Raw genomic sequence first — 27,387 nt, forward strand, 5'->3', positions numbered from 1 at the left:
TATCACAAATGCATCAAAGCAAATAGTTAAACAAAAAAGATAAATGAAAAGGTAAAAACATGCTATCCAATAAAATTTCAAGACTATGCTCTGTTTTTATGCTCTAGGCCATTTTGATAACATTCTAAACAGTGTGCAATTTAGTTTCTTTTCTCCCAACTCCTTTAGTTTTACCTTTAGGGAAATTACAGGGTACATGTGCAGTCATTTGGGGGTTAATTGTCACTGATGTTGAATGCCCCAAGTCTTTGCTCTGTTCATCAGAGCATTAAATCTGAAAGCTCAGGAGAGCAATGCAGCCAGGCTGCAAGAGTGATGCCATAAAGTTCTGCATTAAAAATTCATATTGCAGGCTTGCCTCAGAACTTGGCTCTGGCTGGAAGGAAAGCTGGCGGGGAAATATGAGACACCCCACTGTCTTTCTGGCAATTGGAGACATTCCTCAACAAACAGCACCTCAGGAAGAGAATGAAAGGGCAAACAATCTGTGAACGAAATCAATGAATTCAATTAGCTCGTTCTCTCTAGCTTTCCTATAGCAAACTTTTCATTCTTAAGGCTGGTTCAAAAAAGTTTGTCTGTCTTCCTCAATATCCTAGAACAAGAACCCTAGCCATCCTTGCTGTACCCAGATGTTTGGCACCTAACTTAATTTGTTTTAGACCAGTCCAGAGAGCCCCAAACTAGATAGTCAGATCTCTCCTTAACTCTACAAGTTGCCCCGATGTGTGGCTGGAGGGGACCACATACTGAACAACTCGTCTCAATTTAGGAGACGGGTCCTGCACAACGTGACATTTCAGAAGACAGTTACTCTGTGGTTATTAACCTCCAGAGGTGATTTTTGGGGACACATTTATTAAGGCATTAATGGCCGTACAACGGTTTGCACTCCAAACTTTTCGCCTGCAGTATTAGCAGCACTCAAATAGTAACTAGTTAGGATTTGTATATTCAGAGTCCCTTAGGAAGATGATGTGACACAGTGTATTTTACACTTTAATACCTGCACTATGCTAATATGAAGAGTCTGTCTTGCAATGCAGACAGACTGGTTTTCACAAATTCATCATGGAGAACAATGGGATTCTTTAGGGTTGGAACAGACCTTACAAGGGGGAAGTGAACCAATATTTTTGTAAATGGGCCAGGTAGGATGCTAGGTGCCTTGCAGACAACAGCAGCAATGGAGGCCCCGTTGATTGACGGCATGTGTGCCGATCCTGTGCCAGGCAGGTTATGTGGCATTATTTCATCTGACTTATGAGGAAACTAAGGCCTGAGTAAGGAAACTGCCCTGCCCAAGGTGACTCCACTCATGATGAAGTCAGGAATCAATCACTGCAGTGCCCCTGAGACCTGGGCTCTATCCCCATGCTCACACTGCTTGCCCGCCCCCCTCCTCCACCACCCATCCTGGACAGTGCCTTTTCTGAAGGCCATTTCACAAACAAGTTTTCCCATCCTGCCTGTCGCCCAGTCCAATCCTCTTGTTTTACTAACAAGGACACTGCTGCTGCCAAGGGAGGAAACTCTGCAAGGCTACAACTGCTGACAGTGCTGGAGACTCTAGGCCTAGCACCTTCCACTGTCCGCTGCCCAAGGGAAGCTGTAACATCTATGTCACAAAACAGTATTCTAGTAACAGGGCCCTGTGCCAGTGCTGCTAGGGGCCCTCAGATAATTCTGGGGATCCAAATTCATTTGATGATGTCACAAGGGAAGCTACCTTAAGACGCCACAGCCACTGGCATAATATAAATGCACAAAAAGAGCAAGTGTGAAGCTTCCTAGTTTAAACCTATAAGGCAAAGACAACAGTGTAATAAATCAGGCTCTCAAACAAAAAAGAAGTCCATGCGTAACCCTTTTATGGTACACCTGTTGGATGGAACATTGCATAGCATGCATTCTGAAGAACAGTTCACGACATGAAAGAAATATTTATAATATGTCAAGTAAAAAAAGAAAAAAGAAAAAAGAAACCTAGTAATGAAAACTGCTTATCAGTCTGATGCCATTTATGAAAAGTAAAAGGAAAAATATTATAGTCGATAATACTGTAATAACTATGTATGGTGTCAGATGGGTACTAGACTTTTTGGGGTGCTCACTTTGTAAGTTATATAAATGTCTAATAACTATGTTGTACAGCTTAAACGAATTAATGTTGTATGCCAACTGTAACTGAAAAATAAAAAAATTTAAATACACACAAAATAAATAAAGCACTACATAGAAAAAACACTGGAAAGAAATATGCCAAAATGTTAACAACGGTTATCTCCGTGTTATGAGATAAGTGATGCTCTATTTTAAAAAGTATTTGAAAATTTTCTGAATTTTGTAAAATAAACATGCATGACATTTTTAATTAAAAATAATAAATGTCATATAAAAGCAATCGGTCTTCACTGATATAGGGCTATTCCAATGGGAAGGACAGTCTCACTTCTGCCAGCTTTCTTGCCTCCTCCCTCTTTCCAAAGGGCCTCTGATCTGACTGGTCAGTGTGCATCAAATCAACTTCTCCTCTGCTACTCTGGAAGCAAAGGAGAAGATGACCTGTGAAGTCAGAGACCTTAGCAGCAGCCAGGGACTCCCTGTAGTGAGTCAGAAATGTATAGCTTTTGAAAGAATTTCACTGGGAGCAAAAGGTAGCATGAATGTTTCAGGCTGGGCCTCCAATCACAATTCTTCGTTCCTGAAAAACACTTTAAAGGTTCAGATGGCTCCTGCTTTCTTCTTAGAAGACAACAGCTTCCTTAGTTTGTCCTTCTAGAGGGCAAATGACCTCACTGGCCATTCAACTCTGCTGTACCCCAGATCTACCGATCTTCACAGTAAAAGCTCAAAGATTTATTAAGTCAATGAAACTTGATGATGTATCAGTAACTGTGCTAATGTCCGCAAGCCCTCCTCTGAGGGAGTTCAGTCAGCGTTTGTTAACACTAGGCAGTTGGCAGAGAAACACACCCACTATCTTACTCAATCCTCCAGTCTGGGAAGCAGGAAGACACACATTATAACGCCCATTTTACAGATCATTAGACACACTATGATCTTCTACAATTTGACATTTTCTCCAAATAGTCCCTTAACCCATTTCCTTTAGCCTCCAACTGTGAGTCCCCCAAGATCTACTTCGAGAATCTCTAAACAAAGAAAATTTTTATAAAACCATTCCAAACCCAACTGACGGCCTAGGAATAATGCCTTTCTCTACCTCTCTAAGGATGCTATATGAATATGTCTGCTATCTCTATATTCATAAACATGTTTATATATACCCACGCTTACAGGACAGCTATATGTATGTGTTTTTTGTGCACAGAGCCTATGTGTCTGTGCGCACATCACGTCTGTAACTACTCTCTTTACTCTCTAGTTCTAGCACTTGACATAATGCCTGCTGTTTCAATGCAGGCCTAGAGGAGTAATGGTCAGGATCCTCATTGATGTAATTTCTGGAGCTGGGGGGAGTCCACAGAACAAGTGAAAAATCGTAGGTGCTCAGAGGCATTTCTACCTAGATTTGAAAATATGAAGCTACCTCTTCTTTCTGTGTGGCCCCTCTAGACTGGAGAAAACTCCAGATCAGGGTAGCACTGCTTAAAGAAGGCAAAACAGCTGCTGTTGGTACAAAAGTCAAGGCAGGAAAGCTCTTTGGGGCTCACCTAGGCATCGGATTTGAGATGTGAAGCACAGCACTACTACAAGGAAAAACCCCAGGAATTTTACAAAACTCACACATTCTTTTGGAGATAAGGTATAGAAAAAAGTCATCAGTATTCCCTCCAAGTCTGCTTCAGTTCTTTCTAAAGTTTAAGGGACAGTAGGTTCTTTATTCAAGTCCATGCCTCATGCCTTGGAAACCATAAAAGTAGCTGCTTCACTATTTTCAGGGAAATTAATCTAACCAGAATAATTACAACGACCAGTACTGGAAATTGATGACTAATCAAAAAGACAGAAAATAGAAAATTTTACATTCTTAAAGGTACAGCAGAGACACTCCACTTCAGGACACTGAAGCTGTCTTTTCAAATTCAATCGGGAGAAGTAAAATTGGTCTATAAGATTACCAAAATAGTGTGTGAGTCTCAGGCTTCATCACCTGGGCTCTACCTGGCCCAGTTTCCTGAGTCTTTCATGTGGAACTGTAAAAAGATAAATAAAAAAAGAGAAATCAGTCTGCTAGGGTAAGTACAATGGGGCTAGTGGGTGAAGGACATAGGCTTGAAACCCTTCAGGAAAATCTATCACCTGGTCAGCCCTCCCACAGGTCACCAGGGTCGTGTGCAAACAGTAACAGATGTCTAGTCTAAAGGACTCCATGCGGGGCTTGACTATGTGTCCCCAGGCTGTTTTCTTGTCTTTTCAGAGAGCACAATAAAAGCTTCCTCAATGACCATTGGAAAGAGTAATAAACAAGATACCATGCAAGAAACCACCCTGAAACAGCCCAGAGTGAGTTGTATGCACTGAAGGAATCTACCCCGCTGCCATTCTCTAACATATCGGCAGCATTTTCCACCCCGGAGTCCTGAGCTGTCAGTTTTGCCACCTTTTCAAACTATATCTTAGGTCCTCTGTGCCCCACTGCCAGATACAGAATTCCCTATCTCCACAATGTGGGGTATAGGTTCCCCTAAACAATTTTAGCAAAGCTATAAGTCAGGCTCACTTGGAAGAGTTTTCTGCTTTCTCAGAGCATATTGCATTTTGTGATAAAACACTGAGTGAAGTTCCTCATAAATGTCTCTTTTGTAATATAATGTATAAGTACATATGTATATAATGTAGCTCTTTTTAAAAAGCATATAGGCAAGGAATACAACATTAGTAACCTTAAGAAATTTGAATTTTACTGGCAGGAAAGTTTGGGAGGTGCAAATTCTCCTAAGACTAACATTAGCTATAAAAAAATGTAGTATATTTCAGTGCAATTCAATATTTTCTTTCATCAGGGGCTCAGAGCCTCAGTCCACAAGTTAAGAGGAATGTATGTTACAACTGGAGCTCCTTTTGCAATCAGGATTCTGGGGGACAGAGCAAAGAGGTGGCCGTGGACTTGTGCAAAAATGGGAATTCCTGCACTTTTGCCCAGAACACGAGTACCTTGGCTGGGAGAGCCGCGTTCCTCCTGCAGTGAGCAGCAGCCACCTAAATCCAAGCATCAGTGAACAGCTGAGAAAGACAGCCGCAGAGACTAGGGCCGGGTCTCTCTCTGGGGCTGCTGCTGCGTGCTGAAAGCAGCCCATCCACCTCCAAGGTCATCGTGGGAAACCGTTTAAATATTCAAATCAACACCACTCTGCTTTGCTCGATTCTCCAAGTTAAAGTCAATTAGGGTGCTAAGTCTCCATTTGCTAAGAGAAGTGAGAAGATCTGTATACAGAGTGACAGTCTGAGAAGGAGGTACTTTTTTAACTAAAAAAAAAAAAGCAGAGACATAATTCATTTATTTAACCCAGAAACAGTTATAATCTGAAACCCTGCAATTCTCTTACACAACAACTGTTTTGGCAAACCCTGCTATGTTCCAACAAATATTAAACTGTGCTTGCCATTTGTCTAAGGAATCTTGCATTAATAAACATGAAGAAGAACACTTTTACCTCCCACTCTCAATGACAGGACCAAACAAAGACCAGCTGTATTCATCAATGGGTCCTTGTTCTGCACATAAAGGCTAATTACATTTTGCTTCAAGCCTACACATGGAAAACTTTACTGCTGCCGGCCCCGTCACAGTCAGCCCGTGCTGTCCCAGCTGACGCAGGGCGATGACTACACACAATAACCCAGGGTCTTGAAATGGGCTCGGTGCCTTAGACCTGAAGGCTTCTCCCAAAAGGAGGGTGAGGATGGTTATCTTCCAGTGACAGAGAGGCAGAGAAAACACATGCCCTGTTCTTTAAATCTCATGGGGAGATGATGCTATTAAGGCCAGTCTTCTCCAAGGCTTACTAATTTCAGAAAAGCACCCTGAGCCCTACTGCGAGATTGTCGGGAATAGTGTCTACTGTTGACAGTGCTGTCACTGTGGTAGGTGCTGTACACGCACACCTTCTCATTACCCTTCACAACAACCCTTGCCTTCACTATTATGCCCATTGTACAGGTGAGAAAGTGAGACATAGAGGTCAGCGAGCTTATCCTAGGTGACACAGGGGGAGTGTCACCCAGATCAGTCTTCTCCGAAGCCCATGTTCCCCTACACCTCCCCAACTCCCTTCCTATGTTTTTTTTTTTGTCAACAAATATTTAAGAATCCTGCCTTTCAAAGACAAAGTAAATTGTTTTGACATGTTTTAAGGCCATTTGTGTAAAGATTTGCTCCTGAGAGGCTTATATTCATATATATTAATGAAAAGATGCTTAGTCTAATAAAATACATGCAGGTTGGGGCTGAAGCAGATGGTAGGGTGACAAACCCTTCCCCGAGTGTAAAAGGGGAAAGGAATGCGGAGGGGGAAGACTCATATGGAATCTCCAAGACCGAAGCAACTGCCTCCAAAGTTAAAAGAAAGTAGCAATTATTATCTCAGTCCATTCTCTACATTTTTTGTGGATTACTTACTCTGGGAACCATTTACAGTAAGTGTTTGGCCTCAGGCTTCCTTTTGTTAGCAGCCCGTCATTTCTCATTTGGAAAATGCCCGATCTCTGTCTGAGCCTAAGTGTAGCCCCTTGACACCTACTGTACCCACTTTGGCCCTACAGAGGAGCCATTCGAGACTTCTGGCTGATCCTCTCGAAGAGGAGCCTTGCAGGCCTTGTGTTTCCACAAACTGCACTCCTTTGGCCTCCAGGAGCCCCTCACCTGAACTCATCTTCCAACTCAAATCCTATGTCACTCCTTTCGGGAAGGCTTCTTTGGCAATTCTTTCCTTTAGTTCCAGCTGGGTAGAGTCCTAAACTGGAGACCTGCCATGCCCACCTCCAGCACCCACCTCCCTTCCACCTGTCTCCCTGGGGGCTGCCCCTCTGGCTTCTGAGTTTGCCATGAGAAGTCCCAGTAGGGAAAGGGAGGGTAAGGCCAAAGGTTATGGGTGCTGCCCTGGATCTCTTAACCCTGCCAAAGGCTTCAGCCCCTCTCAAGGTGGCCCCTTTAAACCTGGGTGTGGTGGAGCCTGCCCAATGCTTGCTAGGCATGCCAAATTCTCTGTGGTTTCCCACCTCCTGGCCCATGCCACGACAAACAGTCCCAATGTTAAACTCTATGATTATAGTTGGAGTGCACTGTCTTTTGCAGAGACCCTGATTGGCATAGGCACCTGTGCTAACTAATGTCCCCTCTTTCACACTGGATTGCAAGAGCTTTTCTCTCCCCTGGGCCTTTTATCCCAAGATTTCCAGAGCCCAGCACAGGTCTAGGCACAAAGGTGGGAGTGTCTGCTGGATTAATGAGTGGACCTGTTATCTTTGAGTCATGCCCATCATGTAATTTTTATGCTTGTTCTCGCCATGTGCACACATACACATCACACTCTGCCTCTACCTATCACTGGAGAAGACAAGAGAATTTCCTGCTATAATGACAGGAGGGGACACACCCCAGGAGCATTCATGCCCCTGTCAGCAGGTTGTGACAATAGCCAGTCCGGAGGCAAAGCATTTTTATGACAGAGCAATCAACTTCCATATTTTTTTATTCTATTTTCTGTTTCTGATTGATAAGTGCATTATCCTCCAGCATCAGCATGGCCTATAGCAAGGTCAGAAGAGTGTGGGGACAGGGACTACGATGTCCCTTTCTCTCTGGTTCTGTCTCCTAGTCACTTCTCCAGATGCCATGTTCTATACCTAGAGCAGATGAAAACTTGCGAGGGGAGGAAAATTTAAGTCCTTACGAGATGGCTATTCTCTGTTGCTTCCTCAACACCTAAAACCAACCAGCCAGATGGACAAAAACTTTGTGACTTTTAGAAGCCCAATAAGAAAATAAAAAATGATAGAAATAAACCAGGGACAGTATTTAGCAACCATGTGACAAGTGGCATTCTTTGCTCTCAATTTTGAATAGTTTCAGTAGATACTTTATGTCAAGAGGCACCTTCTTTTCCCCAAGTAGGTGCATGTCCATGTCCATGGCTGACAGCACCTCCCCAGTGCACATGGGGAGAAGAATGGCAGGAGACATTGGCTTCTGGAACTTGAACTTTTGTAATGTTCTCAAAGTAGTGGCTTTCAAAATGGTTTTTGACTGAGATCCACAGGAAGAACTGTATTTTATTGTGACCCGTAACTATATGCTTATGTTTTTGGATTTACACACACAATCTAAAAAGTATTACTAAACAAAACTTACTTTACTATGTACTATGAGCCACGACTTTTTCTATTCTATTATTTTGTATTATATTCTGTTTTATTACCCAACTAGCTGGTTGCCATTCACTAAATTGATTTCACGATTGTGACTCACAGTTTGAAAAACACTGGCTTAGAGGGGCTTAGAGTCTGGTTGCAGCAGAATTCTTTTGTAAGTGCATAATAAAGCAAACTTTGGTTATACTATGTAACATGTAGCTATGCCTTCTAGAAAGAGGTATGGTTTAATAAATATAAAATAATGAAAGCTGGTGAAATAATCCAATATATCACTACCAAAGTCACTGTGAAATTTGTCAACAAGTAAAATGATGTGGCTAAGAATGAATAAATCAAGGAATTAGCATATTGTCTACAGATCAACTATTTTAGAAAAGAAATGCTACAAACTAAGTATAGAGCTATGTGTCACATTAAAATATTATAATTAAATAAAATCTAATTTACTGAGAAAAACAACCTACTTAGTAGAATAAAGGCCAGGCAGAAATAACAGAAAAACAAGATGACAGGCTGGCAGAAAAGGGAACCCAGACTTAGACACTGAGGAGCATCAAAGTGACAGCAGTTGGTGTAGCTTCTGCCCAGGTTATGTCTTGGGGGTGGGGAGCAGGAACTGTTAGTTCAGGGGAGAGGGGGAGACACATCTGCCAACCCCTCAACAGTGAGGCCCTGGGCTGGAGGAGTTAATACCAGAGCCACCAGTTCTCAAAGTGAAACTTTACTAGTTACCACACCTTAGAATCAGTTCATTCTATACTACCTAAAGTCACAGTTCAGCTCACAGAGAGGAGGGCAAAATGATCTGGCAATTTCCACCGGGATTAGACATGCTGGCAAGTCAGTCAGAGTTGCCGAGACCGACCATGATATTTTAGTCTTTGTGCAGAAGTTCTGAGCTTACAATCAAAACTGATTCTGACCACCAGGCCTGGGTAGCTGGGCTCTCAAGGTCTCAAGCTACTAAACAACGTAGAACAAAGGTCAGGAGCTCAACCCCCCATGTGCCCTGAGAGCAGCTGGCTCAGTAGCACCCCACAGGCTAAGGATGAATATGATGAGATAGAGCAACGCTGAGTGCCAGTGCCCCACCCAGAACAGGAACCTGAAAGGAGGGTGATGCTATTTAGAGGCACCCCCATCCCCCAACACACACCACGCATACTCACTAAGGCCCACTGAGGCCCTGTGTGAAAATAGAACTTTCTTGCTAGTGTGAGGCAGCTTGAGAGACACAACTGGGGGCATTCAGGTTTCTGCAGGAGACAGGAGGAAGCTCCCAGGTGGTTCAAACTCTACCCTGGCATTGCCTGTCTGGACTTCAGTAGAGAGGGCCATAGCTAGGAACAATCTCTGGCTTCTTCACCTTTCTTGGCTCATGCCACATTACTTCTTTTCTGCTGTCCTGCATGGAGGAGTGGGCTGGCAAAAAGAGATCCTGTGGTGGAGCACTGATTTCCTTTTCACAAGAGCCTTGTGTAATGTGCCTGCCCAAATATGTACACTCTCTATGTGTATGTGTCTGCATAGGGAAACCCAGTGTCATAAGGTGTGACTTGAATAAATACACCTGTGTGGGAATGAAGGACTTGGGCACAGGTAAAAGGTGATATGATCTGTACAGACCAAGTTCCACAAGACACTCCCTTTATCACATCTTCTATAAGCTCTTTTCCAAAGTTTCTTAGAAAAAAGCACAATGTTGACCAGCTTCACAAAAATTAAGGACAATAATTTCAGGTGGAAGGATCATTCTGAGAGCACCAAGAGCATAGAACAATACTTGGGTGTTAAACTGACAACACAAGCAACTCATGGGAATGATTCAGTATTCCTCACAGCAGCTCCAAGGCCAAGCACCTTCTAAACCCCATACAGCTTTGCCAGAGCAAAGCAGGAGACATCTTTTATGGATTAGCAAAATCAGGTGAGACCCAAATAAACGCATGCAGATGGAGAAAACCAGGTGGAGACTTACTTGGCAGTAATTTCTTCATCATATTTGGTTTTCAGGTCAAATAATTCTGTTCGAGTTTTTTCCAGGGCTGAAAGGCAGAGGATATAAAACCATAATATACAAATTGTTTAAATTAAATTTAAAAAGGAACAGTATACAAGTAATACATTCTCATTTCAAGAGTCAAAGGTTACAAAGCAGATAGAACGCAACAGAAAATCCCCTTTTACTTCCATTTCATCTCATCCCATGCACCACTTCGGAGGTAACCACTGTTGTTAACAGAGTGTAGATTTCCTTCTTTTAAATATATTTTATTATTTAAAAAATAATTCCACACATAATTGCACATGTATATGTTTTCATCTCCCATAAATAGGATGATACAAATATTCTCTGAGACTCGCCTTCTTCCTTAGCAGGATAGCATGACGATCTCTCCATGTCAGGACACGAGCAATATCAGTAATAATTAGCTCTGGTGTAGAGCCTGCCTTCTACATGCCAGGCACTTTGGGGTGCCTAGAAGTGGAGGGGCTGGGATAAGGAGCTTAGACATTCCAACTTCAGATCAATGCCGCCCAGCTGGACTCCCAAGGGGCAAATCACATTCCTATTATACTACTTTGTGTGACTATTTTCCTATACTCTCACCAACACCAGATATTATCAATTTAAAAAGAGTCTGACAATCTTATAGGCAAAATGATCTTTCACTGATTTAATTAACATCTCCCTGTTAAAAATTGTTAACATTTTTTTCACATGTGTATCAGCCATGTTCCTTTATTCTATGAAATGCCTGTTCACATCCTTAGCCCACTGTTCTACTGGACTATCTATATGTAGTGATTTGTAGGAGCTCTTTATCTATTATGAATATTATTCACTTTTCTGTTAAAGTTGTTGTGATTACTTATTTTTTAATTTTATTCACCTCTATATAACAACATATATAAAATGGTGCACAGACACTAAGCATTTCTGAAACTTGGTCATTCCTTGGGGATGGGCACAAATTACAGAGTTTGAGGAGGGGGGCAGAATTCAAAGGTGGAAAATCTTTTATCTCTAAGGATAGATTTGATTTGGAGATACCCAAAAATCACCTGAGACTAAGTCTGGTGAAATAAGGTAGGTAATAATGTGAACATAAATTTTAGTGAACTAAGGATATAAAGGGATGACCTATCTTAGAGTAATTATCTATAAACCTGGCAACATGCCACCCTCAAAAGAAACAATGGTTACTGGGATAAATAAGTAACTGTTTTTAAAGTTTCGTTCGTGTTTTAACTCGAACAATGTCTTCTAATTCCCCCACCACCGCATTTAAATTAAACATATAGTGCTGTGTCCCTTCCAGAACCAAAAGAAAAAAAAAAGGAAAGAATGATTAAAAATTTCGCATAGCCTTTTTTGTTATCTTTTATATTTTAAAGGTCTGTTGTTACTGTTCTCTTTAACTTCACTTAGGGTAGAAGTAAGCCCCCCCCCCGCCCCACCCAATATTGTTTCAAATGAAATGTTAGGCCTTGACAGTTGGTGATTTAGATGTATTTGTTGGAAAAAGATCAGAAAGAAAAGATGGCTTGTGGAAGGGATGAAAATGTAATTCAGATCCTCCCACCTCAACATTAACAGCTCAATGTGGGTGATTAATGGAAGTCAAGGTAGAGAAACTGGGACTCTCTGAGGCATTCTGGAATGTGGGCTCCCTTCCTTCCTCCAGGCTCACCATGGGCAGGGGAATAGGTATCATAGAGGGCCTGGGGAGACCTGGAGATCAACCAGACTGTCCCTATTTCAGTCTTCCCCGAATCAACGTGGCTAGGATGAAGAATATCACACCTGTTTGCAGAGTCTGAACTTTATGTTCCGCTTCCTCCAGCTTTGAGGTGGTGGACATTTGTGTCTCTTGCAGCTTTCTGGGGTGGGGCGGGGGGAGAAAGAGGGAGAATAAAACCAAATTGGTCATCTTGTTTAGCAATGTAAAAATCTCATGTACTCTGGATCAACTGTCTTCACTGTAACACACACAGCCGGTGACAGGCGCACGATCAGCATCACTCATAACACTCGAGTACCGTGGAGCCCACTTACTGATCTTGTACACCCCAATTTTGTACCTACACGTTATATAAAGTGAACTGTGTGTCCTGTGGGACTTGATGTGTGGTAACTGATGTAGAAGGTTATCTTAAATGTAGAAGGTTATCTTAAACTCGTTCTTGAAATGCCGGATATAAAAAAAATCGTCATCATACACTCATTGTTTTGTGAGGTTAGCTCAAGAAGAACGATACATTTACATTTTGCTGACACAATGAAGGAATTTGTTGAAATAAAGGATGTACTAAATAGATGTGACAGCTGTTCCATTTCTGTTATGATGGAATGCGAATGTAACTGCAATACCTAATGGGGGAAATTCTGAACGTTTTAAAATACATTCCACATATTTATATTTCCCATGATCTCCGAATGAATTCCCTGGTCAATAAATAGCATTCCTTCCTCCTAATCTGCAGAAAATTCTCTAAAAATAAGTTTATTATTTTTACATCACATGAATATAACATATGCTTTCACAATAATGAACCTGGGAATATAGAAAAGAAGAAATAACAGTTTTAAAAAAAATCACCCAAATTTTTATCACCTGTAGTAAAGGATTGCTCACATTTTCACATATTTCAATTATAAAACTAATATATGTTCTGAGTTTAAAAAAAGAGCATGGAAGGTAAAATACTCTTTCCCTTCCTTGGCTCTATGTCTTCCTCAGATAGACTTCTTCCATAGCCTTCTAAAATTTTTCTACATTACAGAAATATAAAGTAATATGCAATATACTATAATATACACTATATGTAATATGCTGTAGTATAATATAAACTCATGTAACATGCTTTAGAATAATATATATTCATGTGTTTTACTATAATATAAACTCATGTAACGTACTCTAGTTTAATATACACGTATATGTAACATATTACAGTATAAACGCATATGTAACATGTACTCGTATATAATATACTGTACTGTAATATGCACTGCTTGCCCTTTCTTTTAGGACAAAAGGGATAATAGCACACACAGTATTCTAAAGCTTGCTTTTTAACTCATCTCCAAACTTTGAAAATGTTCTCCTCCAGCATATATAGTTCATCTTCATTCTTATTATTCTGTTTTCCTATGCCAACGCTGGATAGAATTAAACTTAATTTTACTACTGAGTAAAGCTGAGAATTTCTGTTTGAATAATCTCATTGTTTATTGCCTTTGCCTATTTTTTTGTAGTGCTGATGTTTTCTTATTAATTTGTAAGAGCTCTTTTATATAAAGAAAAGCAACCCTTTTCTTATGTGGTGCTAATACTTCTCAGTCTCTTGACGCTGGCTTTTAAAAATTAGTTTTAAGTTTCAGGTAATTATATTTACATAACTTTATATGCTTAGAGATTTACCCACTCCAAAATTAAAAATAAAATATTTGCCCAAGTTTTCTTCTACCACACACATGATTTAATCATTAATATTTGACTCCCAGACCCATTTCAATTTTTTTGTGTGTGTAAAAATGAGGTATAAAGATCTAGCTTTGCCTTCTACCCTCAGTGGTCAGTCTGTTATTTACATCTTTTAGTATAATAAATCTTTTTACCTAATTTGAAAAGTCGACTTAAGAATATTAAATTTCCATATGGTTCATTAACGTATTTTACCGATCCTTGCTCCCTGATATATGAAGCACCATGAGGTAATTTTTGAAAAGATGTACAATTGTCACGTGCCAGCCACATCTGTTTCATGCTTAACCTCTGGATGTGCATGGCCCGGACAGACACACTGTGGTCCACTGACCAACACCATCCGCCAGTGGGGAAAGACTGACATTTCATTTAAGGTAATCTCAAACATTGTAGAATAAAGGATGCGTTTACTTTTCAAACAAAATTTTGCCTAGACCCCTGAGGATTTTGTTTTAAAACCTGGGTGTAATTCACAGTTCCATTTTAAAAACTGTCTTGTCATGTGAAGTTTAGAGATAAAACATTATGTCAGTACATGTAAACTCAACACATGCTCACCTCTCCTTTTCTGCAAAATCATTTTGTAACTTCTGTTCCTTTTCGAGAGCTATAGTTTCAGCTTGGTTCTTCAGAGTCTGTTCATATTCTCGGATTTTCTCTTTAAGTGCTTTTATTGTAACCTCTACAGAAAGAAAAAAAAAAAAAACTACAGTAAGAGAAGCACAGTTTCATGTAGCGAGATATATATATATATATATATATATATATATATATATATGCATTTGTAACGGAATAGAATCGGTGTGTTTTAAACTTTAGCTCTTCAACTCTGACACAAAATCAATGGTTACGAGTCCCTTCGGAGACCTTTTACTCCCTAAATGTTAAATTGAACTTTAAACGTTTAGGTTGAGGAGGATCAATGGATTCTGCTGGGAAGAAGAACTATGGTTTCTCTAATATAACTTTCAAAAGGGTGGTGGGGAATCAATGGTAAAATATAATATTGTCTTACTGATGAGTCTTAAATTAGTCCTCTACTGAGAGAAATTAATAAAGTTTTAGTGTGGTGTTAAGTACTTTCTTACAAAGAAAACAGTTCATAATTGTATGCACATTTTGGAAGATGCCAACTTAGCCAGCCAGGTATGTCTACGGGCTTCTCTGGCCGTGGGCACAGTTTTGCTATTTCACAGTGATGAAACATGGAGTGTGCTAAATACATACAGCATGCATCTCCCTGGTTGGAAGGGACCCTGTAGCTTGGGTGCCGAGAGCACCTTCCACTCAGGCTAGTCTGGCAGACTAAGGCTGTAAGTGTAGAGCAGAGGCACAGGGTCTGGGGGAGCTGCACCTGAGGGAGGTTGAGGGCCAAGGGTGTGGGCAGCGGTGCTGTGCAATCGAAGAGCCCTGTGGCGCCCAGGCTTAAGACACAGGGCTCCCGGGGGGGGGGGGGGGGCAGGCCATCCCTGGAAAGCCCAGGTCACATCACCAGTGATGGCATGTTTACAGTTGTCATTTCAGTATCCCAAAACGGGAAAATTGAATCAGATGTAATGAATGGGGCAGGGTCCTAACTCAGACCTGTGGGGGGTTCTAGAGCAGGACCATTCCACATGCTCTCTCCCACAGGCACCCCCACGCCATTCACTCTCCAAGGACAGTGAAGCTCTTGGGGGACTGCATTTGCTGTGCACAGATTTATCTCTTAGAAGGCAAAGCTGAGGTTCTTTGTGAGCCCGGCACCTGGCACAGGTGGGTGCTCAGGAAAAGGGTGAGGCACAAATGAATGAAGGAGCTAAGACTGGACTGACCAGGGTGAGGCCCAGACAGGGCTTGTGACAGTGGGCTCTAGGCTCATGTGACTGTCCAAGTAAGATCTTGAACTGGGGGCCCCTCTTTCTTCAGGTTGTAACTCATGTCCACCTTTACTCTCTGAGCTGCTGAGAAATGCTAGGCAAGTCGGCAGCACATCAACTGGGCATTTAGTACCCACATGGCTTAGTGAATAAAAGCCAAAGGCTCTTTGGTTAAGAGAAGAAATTGGCCCTTTTTATTAACTGGAACCCAGAAGGTTCTCCTTAGAAGAAGAGAAAGGGAATTAAAATGAGTGACGTTATCAAGGCGTTTGTAAAAAGAGTGGGGAACTTTCTGCCTTTTGGACTGGTTGTTTTGGGCCTGAAAGAAATACCCTGTGAGCATAACGGTTAGTGATACACATTTCTGTCAAGTCACACTGACAGGGCCAAAGTTGGGCATAAGCTGAACATTTCCAAAATGGACACCACAGACATTTCCAAAGACAAGTAGGTCATCTCTGAAAACGTTTGCACATTCTAAGTCAATGGCCTCTGCGATAGTGTAAACATAAAGCATTTCTGCCTCTAACAAGTGGATGGAAACATCTATACAGCCCCTGGACCCCAGTGCTCATTCCACAGGGTTTCTCAGTATGACACATTATTATGCTCCTTCCAGGGGAGTTTAGGGGACTATCTGGGGGCTCCCACTCTGTCTGATGAGGTCTCTTTGCCACCCTGACCCAACCCTGGGCATGTTGCTCACTGATTGGCTGAGCCTAGGCCAGGGGCTAACGTGTCCTGTAGCCTCTGACTCTGGACTTCCTCCTGTGGCCAGGCCTGGGTTCAGGACATTTTCTTGGGTGTGTGCCAGCAGGATCCCCTACATGTGAGCAGGTGAGGTAGAAAAATGGTGCCGCAGAAAGGGAGTTGAAGCGCTCTGCTCTAATTAGCTGTGCCTGGGGCCCCAATTTATTCATCTTTAAATGGGGGGGGGGAGGTGAGAGAATTACAGCACATAATAAAGAGATACTTTTCCTACTCTTTTTATTCATATAAAACATGGCTATGGTCATTAAAAGAAGTGATGTGCACCTCAACCCTTCCGAATTGAAATCATTTTTATACTAGGAAGAAAAGAAACAATTGACATTTTTCTGGAGGTTGGGAAAACCTGTTAAGATATCAGTAAATAAATTAAGAAAAGGAGAAATTTCTGGGAAAAATAACAGTACTCAGTAAGAGCAGCTGATCTTTACTGAATGTCAGGAACACCACCTGCACCTCATTTTACCCTACACCAATGCTATGCAGTTAGTATCAGAATCCCCCTACCCAAGAAAATGAGGCTTATAATAAGGTAAAATCATTTGCTCAAGGTCTCAGAGCTAAGTAGCAGAAACTCAAACCAGGTCTGTCTACCCCTGGAAGCCTCATTCTTGAGTCTTGGACTACATAATACACTGTTTCATTTATAAATGCCCATCAGACAAAGTATTTGAGGAGGAGAAAGTCTCACGCTCCATTATGGTTCCTCACTGGGTGACTGGCCGGAGGCAATGACAGGGCACGGGGTGGGGAAGGAGGTCAGCGCCTGCACCGTCCTCCAACAAAACCAAATCGAAAAACGACAGCACCAAGAGTAAGGTGCCAGAGGTAGCTAGGAAGGAAAAAACGCAGCTCGTTCCTTTTGGGTAGTGCTGCATTGGAACCAGGAAGGGCATTTTTACAGGTTACTTTTCACCTGAGTACTTGGGTGGTTCTGGCAATAGACAACTCCTGCTGGGGGGAGGGGAATGCAGCACTCTCTTTCATGGGGATCCCAGCCGAGTGAGTCCAATACCTCACTTTCAAGCAGGACAAAGCTATCCCTCCAAGTCCCAATGACTCACCATTCCCTGTGGCACCAGATGGGGGTAGGGGTCTCAGCTGTCCCCTCCTTCCAGTCCCCTGAGGAAGGGGGCCCTCAGGACTCCTGCCCTCATTGCCCAGGACTGTACCTTCCAGCTTCTCAGTCTCTTCCCGGATTCTTTCCGTGAACCATCCCTCCTCTCAAGCCTGTCTTCAATGGTCTCAAAGCCCAAGGACGCTTTTAAAAATCTTCATCAGCTAATTCTTTATCCAGTCCTTGGAGCATATTAAGTAGAAGGCCACTCGAAAGAGGTCACCCAAGCAGTTGGCCTCTCTTTCTTAGCTCCTTCCTCACCCAAACCCCAAATAAAAACAAACAGGCCGCATCTCTAATTGGAGTTGCTTTAAAAACCTGCAGCTGCTATCACACAGGGCTGTGATTTTTCTTCATGACAAGGAAGCCACAAGGTTCCTGGATTTTAGGTGCAGAAGCGATTTCTTTGTTCTCCCCTGACAGGAAAAGCCAGGCAACCTTTGCCCTCTCTGTCTTGTTGACGGCTGGGCAACCACACCAAGAGGTGGTTTTCTTTCATTAAATTCATAATGAATAGGTGATGCTGACAAGGAAACAGCAGTGCTTAAGCATGCAGATTTGCAGGATGCGTCTAAAGCCTTAATGTATTGGCAATTATTAAATGACTTACTGTATGTGACCCTTTGATCATAAGCTGGCTCTCTGACAGGTGTCGCCCGCAGGCAACGCATCAGTCTTTTAAAAGGCAGATCCTATCATATGATGGTACAGAAAGAATTTTAAAAGAATCTTGATCAGTCCCGTTGGAGGGCAATAAAATCATATGTAGTTATTGTGCAGAGGAAAAGTTTTACTTCTAAATAGCTAAGCATTATTATTATCTCTCTTTAACGATTCAGATTCTTACCCCACCCTGACTTTATGATGTATATTACAATTAGAGCTAGTTCCAACAGCATAAAGAAGGCAATTAAAAGAAAAGAAAAGAAAAAAGCCAAGCAAAAAATACATCTTCCACCAACCTTGATTTTTCACTTCAGCAAATTCCTTGTTGTATTCTTCAAGAGTTTCCCTAAGTTTCTGGTTCTCCGTTTCAATGTCGTGCAGGCGCTGCACTTTGAGCTGGAGCTGCTGCCCAAGATCCAGAGCTGGCACAGGATCTGCACGAGAGGAAAGCACACATCACTCCACCGTGAACACATACGAGACACCTACATGACCACACGAGGGCTTGGAGCAGGTCTCCCTGGGCGTCTGGGAAGTTGGCCTCCAGCAGACTCCCCTAGAACTGCCACCACTTGCCAAAAGTTGGGGCACCAGTGGCCTTGCCACCTCCCTGAGAGTCCCTGGGAGCCCCATGTCTGGGATAGGGGCACTTCTCTGCTGCCTACAAAGAATGTTACTTACCTACCCTAAGGCCTCAATGTGTGAAAATGGAGTGGCAATGGCCATAACAGGCTTATTGGGATGTGCCCACTGCTCTGACATGATGTGACAGAGAGCTGATAGGAAGAAACATGCATGTGGCGGCAGCATGGGGAGGAGCCCCGGGAAAATCACCCATGCATCCAGAGCCACACTTACAGGATTGACAGTGCAAAGAAAGGCACCATAAACCTCAACTTTACAATAATTCTTTATTTGGAAATAACAGATAATACCTGACACTCTGAGAGCCTCTCATTGTCAGAAAAAAGTTTACAGACATTTTTTCATTTGAGCTCAGGACTGTTGAATCCTGGGACAGGGATGTGAGACATGTCCTGCACTTCTTTCTCAGAAGTGAACACTAAAGCTAAGGGAAGCAGTGACTTGCCCAAGGTTTCCTGGCTGGTTAGTGGGTGAGAGAACTCGAACCCAAGTCTGTTAACTCCAAATGACCATTCTTCCAACAAGGGAGGACCCCTGAGGGAGTGGAGAAAATAAACACAGCCTTTATAAGAGGCCACCCTCATTTTCCATTACGATCCTCCTTTACTAACGAAGGATGCTCACAAGAGTCAGCTTAGCAGCTGGTGAGCTGAAAACTGAAGACTGCTAGGTTTCTGCCTGGGGGTGGGGAAAGTTATGCCCGTCCCCAGAGATACAGCTGGAGAGACAATCTGCTGTGACCTGTGCTAGGCCATTGGGCCATGAAGCCAGGTGACCACCACACTCAGATGACAACAGGAGATGGCATCAGGGCCAGCTGTGTGAGGTCTTGTGGGCAATTCAAGGTACTACCTGCCATCATTTAATTACAAAAAATTGGATTTTAATCTATAATTAGAGATTGCAGACATAAAATTTATGGTCTTGACTCTTGGCCTTCACAGTAATTCAGCACAGAATAGAGAGACATTAAACATTCTTCTGGTGTCAATTCAATCTCTAATTTTTTCTTCTGCTGCCTAAAAGGCTCTTATAATCCACCTGCTGGGCACCAGTGGAGCACTTCCTCCAGAACTCCCAGGCTCCGTCAGAGTAGAATACCCAAGTCTGCTGGGCTTAGAAAAGATTACTGAAGGTATTTCTGGTATGGACGCCAGTATCACTTGTGAGATGGCTGCAAGGATTTAGTCTCCGGTTAAGGAATGCTAAACACCAAGCACAGTGGATCAACAAGAGTATATATTCAAGAGCTCACTTAATTTTCAAATACCAGAGTCATTAATTTTTCAGACCACCCTTGGTTCTTGGAAACAAGGGCTAGATCCACCATGCCTCAGCTGACGTATCCACCAGGAGCCAGGAACTCCTTGAAATGCCAACGTCTCTGCAGAGTTTACAAAAGGCGGGCACTGGGATATGTCCAGCACAACAGCAGGCCTGTGTGTGGGGTTTAACACCAACGCTGCCCATCGTGTGAAACCCCTGGCTGCTGGGCATTTATTCTGTGTGTATATACAGTTTATGACTATATTGCTTTCTCATTTGTGGCTTTTTATTATTATTTTAATCAGCATTAAAATATTTATATTAAATTAGATTTCGAAAGCTATTTTGGGGAGATGTTTTTTTTGTAAGTGGGAGTAGTAGACTGAATTCCTCAGAACATTTGGTACCTTTCCAGGGTACTTTCCCATCCCCCATCCCTCCCCCCATGACCTCATGCTGGGCAAATGAGCTAAAGGAAATATACAGTATGCCCCGTAGCCTCCCTTCATAAAGAACCACAATTTAAACTTGCTATAGAGGTCAGAAAAGGATTGAGGAGGAGAAGAACCACTGCACTTGTATAAAATTCTATTAGCATTCAGTGATGCAGGCTTTCCAGTACAACTGCCAGTACAAATTATATTTTTAAAGAGCTAAGCTAGTATAATGCTCTCCATCCCTAAAATTTCTGTCAACAACTTTTCCAGTCCATTCTTTTTAAAAGGCCAGGATCCACTGTGTCTGTTTTGAATAAAAAATATCTTCCCTCATTCAATTCGGCAAGGAATTCAGTGACATATAAAAATAACGTGCACATTATCAAGTGAATGGTAACTAGACCTTTAAACAAATTTTCAAAGCATTATATTGTAAATGAAAATTCTGGCAATCTCATAATTATTCATTATGGCATGTATATTTAATTTAACACTATTAAAGGTTAATGCCTAAGTAGCAAAACTGGTCACAGAATAAAGAATGAACTGAATGTTCAAACATCTCTATGCATTAAACTTCAAACTTTACTACAGTACAGTTGAATGACTAAACGCCTACAGCATTTGAATATTGTTTTGGATTATGTAAAAGGCATTGCTAAAGTACCTCTTAGGCTTAATTTTTATTACTTGCATTAAAGGAACAGCTAATTACCACATGACAATATAATGATTCTAGCATGTTTGGGCTAGAGACCAAAACAATGAACTTCAGCACACCAAACACCAACCTGCATGTTAATCTAGGAGAAATCATAGCTTTTTGTCTTATTAATGATTTTCAATGCCATTTAAACCCCACACAAGTATTGTTAGGCCTTATTCTGAATGTCACAAGCCTCCAATCTCAGCAGCTCAATTAGGGAATTGTCTTGGGAAGGCAAGAGAACACACCCATACGTGAAACAGGAACACACAAAACCCTCGACCCGTCTTCCCTGCTTCCTCCAATTCAATATACTTTATTGCCAGTCCCATCCATGTAATGTGACAAACTTGCCATGTGTTTTACAATCATCTAATAGTTAATTCCTAAAACATTCTTTGAAGCATTATATAGCTCATTATGCAACACAGTACTCAAAGAACATAATTGTAACAAACAATAACAACACAGTCACCTTCTCCTAAGTACATGTAACATTATCTCATTAATTCCAGACATTACAGTCAGAGGTCGGGGGAAGGGGGCTCTGCAATATGTCTAGAGCTGGCAACTCACCCAAGGGACTGGGGAGGAGACAAGTCAGTCAGGCAAATAGGTATGCAAAATTCTAATGAAGATTTTGCTTCCTGAACCAAGAGCCAACTAAATTACCCTGTCTCTTCAAGTTCCAATTTAACGAGTATTTCCTAAGCATCTGCTCTGGGTAAGGCCCGAGTGAGGCAGTGGGTGGGTGGGTATTCAGCCAAGTTAGCTGAGACGAGTCTCACAATAGAGATAAACCTGTGGAGACTGTGGGGCAGTCAGTCCATGTGGAAGAGGCAGCGTGTAGGGGAAAAAGGAGTAGGGAAGAGCCAGGCACGGTTCAGTCTACTGCTGGCACCCATTTACACATTCTATGACACTAGGAACCTTCTAGGTGCTGGGAGGACATGATGGTGAACAAGACAATTCCTTGTCCTCGAAAACTTGATATTCCGAAGTGAGGGAGACAGACAATAGCAAAACCAAAGAGAACACTTTCAAGTACTTCTAAGCACGAAAAAGAAGAAATGGCATAGAGAATGGGGAATGGGTCCTGGAGAGACGGACAGAGAGGGTCTCTTAGAGGAGGTGACACTAGGATTGGGATCTGAATGGTGAAGAAGAAAGACTGTGAAGGCCCTTGGCAGAGGGAATAGCAGTGCAAAGGTCCCTGGGTGGGTGTGAATGTGGCATATTCAATGCACAGAGAGAAAGTGCTGGTGCTGTAATGAAGGAAAGCGAGCATGGCAAAAGACAAGTCAGAGAGGGCGGCCTGCACTCAAGGATTTAAATGCAATTAAAGAGAGAAATGGAAGATATAAAGAACAATGAAACTGAATTCTACAGTTGAAAATGCAATGTCTCAGGTGCTCTATTAGTGTGGTAGGTAGCACATCAGTCTCATAAAAATATAGTATTTGAAGTAAAACAGAGCTCTGAGTTTGGAATGAGTTTTACTCTTGATGGGAAAAACCATCGGAGAATAAGACTCTTGCAAGATGAGCCACTGGGACATGAGAAAAAAACTGCAGTACTTTGAATCACAAAAATGTTTGTTGGTTTTCTAGTTGCAATAGTTGCAAAGTATTTAGTAGTTTTAAGCTTAAAGATGAGTTAAACAATTTTCTTTTAAAAAGCTAAGTGTTCCAAATTAGCTCTTCTGTTCTGTGAAGGCAGATGGCTATCAGTAATATGTTGCCTGGCAGACATTTAAAAAATAAACATAATGTATGTCTTTGAAGTCAACATGGTGTTTTAATACTTAGTGGGAAAAAGACTACTTCTTGAAAGAAACTTATCTATAGTGACAGCATTCTAAAAGTGTATATTTCAAAATGGTCCCATCATTATATAAATTGATGAGCAAAGACAACATCCTCTACAAAAGTGTCTCAATGCCTCTAATCATATGAGAGAGAGTACAGCATAATGGTTTAGAGTGTCGGCCAGATTGCATGTATTCAAATCACAGCCCTGCCATTTGACTGGTTGTGTAACCTTGGACACGTTACTTAATACTTAATTACTAAAATAATATGTGCCTCCACTTAGAAAACTGTCAGGAATGGAGTTAAACTCAATAAACGTTACCTATTATTAACCAATTCAAATCTGAAAAAGTATTTGCCAAAAGGACTTTTAAACCATTTATTAATATTAAAAATATAATATCTTCTGACTAGTTAGCAAGAAAAATCGAGTATCAGGGAAAATGAAAACTTAGTAGCTGAACTTTAACAGATACTTTCTTATTAACTGGTATACAGGTTTCAAAAGTATAAATCATATTTTTGTAAAGATAGCCAATAATACACTGCTTTGGTTTGGATATATGTATCTTCGTGAGTTATCTTTCCCAACCATTTACAATAGTTATTAAAACCAAGGACCAAATTAACAGAGCTTGGAGACTTCTGCTCCTGGTCACAACAAATTAACTGGTATTGGACTTGCCCTCTGGCCATAAACTAGAACACTAGGCGAATTATATGAAATAATTATTTACAGATATTAGACAACTATCAGAACAGAATGGTGATCCCTGAGAAAAAGGAAATAACTGAGGTGAGTCCTACAATCATTCTGACTTTCTAGACTGCAGCACAGGGAAGAGGGAACCCAAGCAAGCAACCTGAGAGTCTTCTTGAGTTGAGAACACAGTGATCAGAAGATTGAGAGGCTGAGGTACCTGGAATTTGTAGGGTAGCGCACTGGAAAGAAGGAAGCTATGCAGTGAAAGAGCTAGAGAAATCTGCAAAGGAGTAATAGAGCTGGTTGCTAAACGATTAGGTATATCCATATGAATGGGGTGAAACTCCCCAAGGCTGCTGCGAGAACCACAGTGAAGGCCTAATTAAACAACTCCAGAGTTCACAGAGGTCTGGGAGACTTCTGAGTTGCAACCAGCCAGAGTAGAGACACTTGTTGGACAGCTGGGACATTTCAGCAGGGACACTAGAAGGGCTACACCAGAATAGAGGGCTAAATTAATCCTAAAGTACAGGATACTTCAAACCCACCTCCCAAAACTTAAAAACAAGCCTCAGAGTGATCGAGCTGATCTGCAAGTAATTTAATTGCCCGCCAAACAAACTTTGAAACTCTTAAGACAACAAAATCCATTTGACAATTATAATTTCCACCATCCAATCAAAAATTACTAGACATGCAAAGAAACAGAATTATCAGGGGGAAAAAATAGGTTCATGAAAACAGAACCAGAAATGACAAGAGATAATGGGAGTAGTTGACAAAGATGAAAGCTATTTTAAGCATACTCAAGGATTTAAAGAAAAACATAAATATGATAAGAAGAGATAAAGAAGAATCAAATGGAATTCTAGAGCTTAAAATACAGTATTTGAAATACCAAAAAAAAAAAAAAAATCCCTAGATTGGCTTAACAACAGATTAGACACTGCAAAAGAAAAATCAGTGAATTCAAAGATAACAGTCATAAAAACTGTCTGAATAGAAACCCAGAGAAGAAACTGAAAAAAAGTTACTAAAATCTCAGCAACCTATGAAACAATATCAAGCAATTTAACATACACATGCCAGAAAGGGGTCAGGAGTATATTTGGAGCAACAGTGGTGAAATTTTCCCAAATTTGGTAAAAGCTATTAACCTAAAAATCCGAGGAAGTCAACTAAATTCAAGTAAGATAAACACAAAGAACATCATTAAGCAAAATCAAATTGTTGAAAAGAATAAAAAGAAAATCTTAAAAACTAGAGAAAAGGAGGCTCATTATATATAGGAGAAGAAAGATGAGATTGACTGGAGACCTTGTCAGAAATAAACTCAGTCCTGAGAGAGAAAAAACCGAAACGAAAACTGCCAACATACAATTTTATACCCAATAAAAAATAACCTTCAAATAAGAGGGTGGGGTAGAGATTTTTTTGTTTGTTTCAGATGAACAAAGGCCGGCAGAGTTTAATGTCAGTGTACCTACACTATAAGACATTTTGAAGGAAATACTATAGACTAAAAGAAAACCATGCCAGATGGAAACCTAGATCTACACAAAGGAATAAACAATGCCAAATGGCAAATACATGGGTAAATATAAAATACTACTTTTCTTATTTTTAATTTCATTAAAAGATAATTGACTATTAAAAGGAAAAATAGTACAATGTATTTGTAGGGTTAAAACATATGTATAACTAAAATGAATAACAATACACAAAAAACAGGAGGGAGAAAATGAAATGTACTGTACATTCTTATGTATGTATTATTTGATAAATTATTTGATACTTAATGTAAACCTTAAAATAACCACTAAGAAAATAAAACAAAGAGTTATATAGCTCATAAGAGAAGTGGGGAGATGAAATAAGATCATAAAAAAATAACCAAAATAAAGCAGAAAAAATACAACAAAAAATAGGTAAGACAAATAGAAAACACTAAGATGGTAGACATAAACCCATCTATATTCATAATTACTTTAAACATAAAAGATCTAACATTCTGCTTAAAAGGCGTATTATCAGGCTGATTTAAAAAACAAGACATAGCTGTTTACAAAATATGTAGCAAATATAACAACAAAGATATGTTAATACTAAAAGGATAGAAAAAGATATAACATGAAAACGCTAATCAAAAGAAAGCTGGAGTGCCTATAACAAAATGAGACAAAAAACCACTTTAGTACAAGGAATATTACCAGGGATAAAGAAGAAGATCATTTTATAAACCTAAAGAATCAAACTATTAAGAAGATATGACGTTCCTAACGGTACACATCCTCCAAAATAAAACTTCAAAAACCATGAATTAAAAACTAACAGAACTGAAAGAAAAAAATCCACAATAATAAAGTTTTCAAAATTCTGTTCTCTATAACAGTACAATTAGACTGACAAGCTAAACCTAAAACTTATATAGAAACTGAACTAGTCAAAACAATTAAAAAAAAAAAAAAAGACTAAAGATAACTTATATTACCTGATTTCAAGACGGATTATAAAGTCAAAGTAATCAAGACAGCATGATATTAACATAAGGGGACATACAGATCAATGAAATAAAATTGAGTCTAGAAAAAAAACCTCACACATATACCATTCATTCACCTTTCAATGAAATTTGACCCTTACCTTATACCATACATCAAAATTAACTCAAAATGCATCGGAGGCCTAAAGGTAAAAGAAAGCACTATATGACTTCACTGAGAAAACACAGGAGAAAAAATTTATGACCTTGGGCTAGGCAATGATTTCTTGGAACATAAAGAGCAAGAACCACAAAAAAGGAAAAAAACACAATTAACTAGACTTTATCGAAATAAATAAAAAAACTCGTCTTCAAATGACTACAAACTAGGAGAAAATATTTATAAGACAATCCATTAAAAAAATGGGCCAAAGATTTAAACACTTTATAAGTGAAGATCTGTGAATGATCAAAAAGCACAATAAAATATTCAACATTATTACTCATCAGGAAAATGCAAACTAAAATCACAATGAAATATGCTATACAACACTCACTAGATTGTCTACGATTGAAAAGACTGACAAGATCAAATGATGGAGAGAACACAGAGCAACTGAAACTCTCATATTTACTTGTAGGGGGATAAAATGACACTACTTTGAAAATAGTTTGGCAGTTTCTTATCCAGCTAAACGCATGCACTCATCCCATGCTCCAGCAATTCTAGTCCTAGGTATTTACCTGAGAGAAATCAAATCCATATGACAATTGTCCATCAATGCTCATAGCAAGTTTGTTCATAAGAGTCACACACGAAACAGTCCAAACGTCGATCAGCAGGTATATGGGCAAGCCGCCTGTTATATACTCACCCAATGGAACACCATTCCACAACAGAAAGGAAAGGACCACAACACCCGCAACGACACAGACGAACCCCCAACACACCATGCCGAGGGAAGGACGCCAGACACGTAAGAGCACAGACCCGATGACTCTATTTATGTAAATGATGAACCTAATCTATAGTGACAGAAAGCAAATCGGTGGTTTCTGGGGTTTGGGATCATAAAAAAAGTTTTGAGGTGA

At 40.6% G+C, this 27,387-nt stretch overlaps 1 protein-coding gene across 9 annotated transcripts in view; it reads right to left on the reverse strand.

The window, feature by feature from the left end:
* The window catches only part of CUX1 (cut like homeobox 1), a 342,512-nt gene that overhangs the window by 117,604 nt on the left and 197,521 nt on the right, over positions 1 to 27,387 (reverse strand). For all 9 annotated transcript variants that reach the window (XM_036226214.1, XM_036226213.1, XM_036226212.1 and 6 more), the window contains exons 5-8: positions 18,542 to 18,679; positions 14,394 to 14,517; positions 12,149 to 12,225; positions 10,319 to 10,385 (exon numbers count right to left, since the gene is read on the reverse strand). In XM_036226214.1, the coding sequence (XP_036082107.1) occupies positions 10,319 to 10,385; positions 12,149 to 12,225; positions 14,394 to 14,517; positions 18,542 to 18,679 (406 nt within the window). The remainder of the gene's footprint in view (positions 1 to 10,318; positions 10,386 to 12,148; positions 12,226 to 14,393; positions 14,518 to 18,541; positions 18,680 to 27,387) is intronic.

The sequence above is a fragment of the Rousettus aegyptiacus genome, unplaced genomic scaffold (genome assembly GCF_014176215.1).
Source record: "Rousettus aegyptiacus isolate mRouAeg1 unplaced genomic scaffold, mRouAeg1.p scaffold_m13_p_8, whole genome shotgun sequence".
Lineage (NCBI taxonomy): Eukaryota > Metazoa > Chordata > Mammalia > Chiroptera > Pteropodidae > Rousettus > Rousettus aegyptiacus.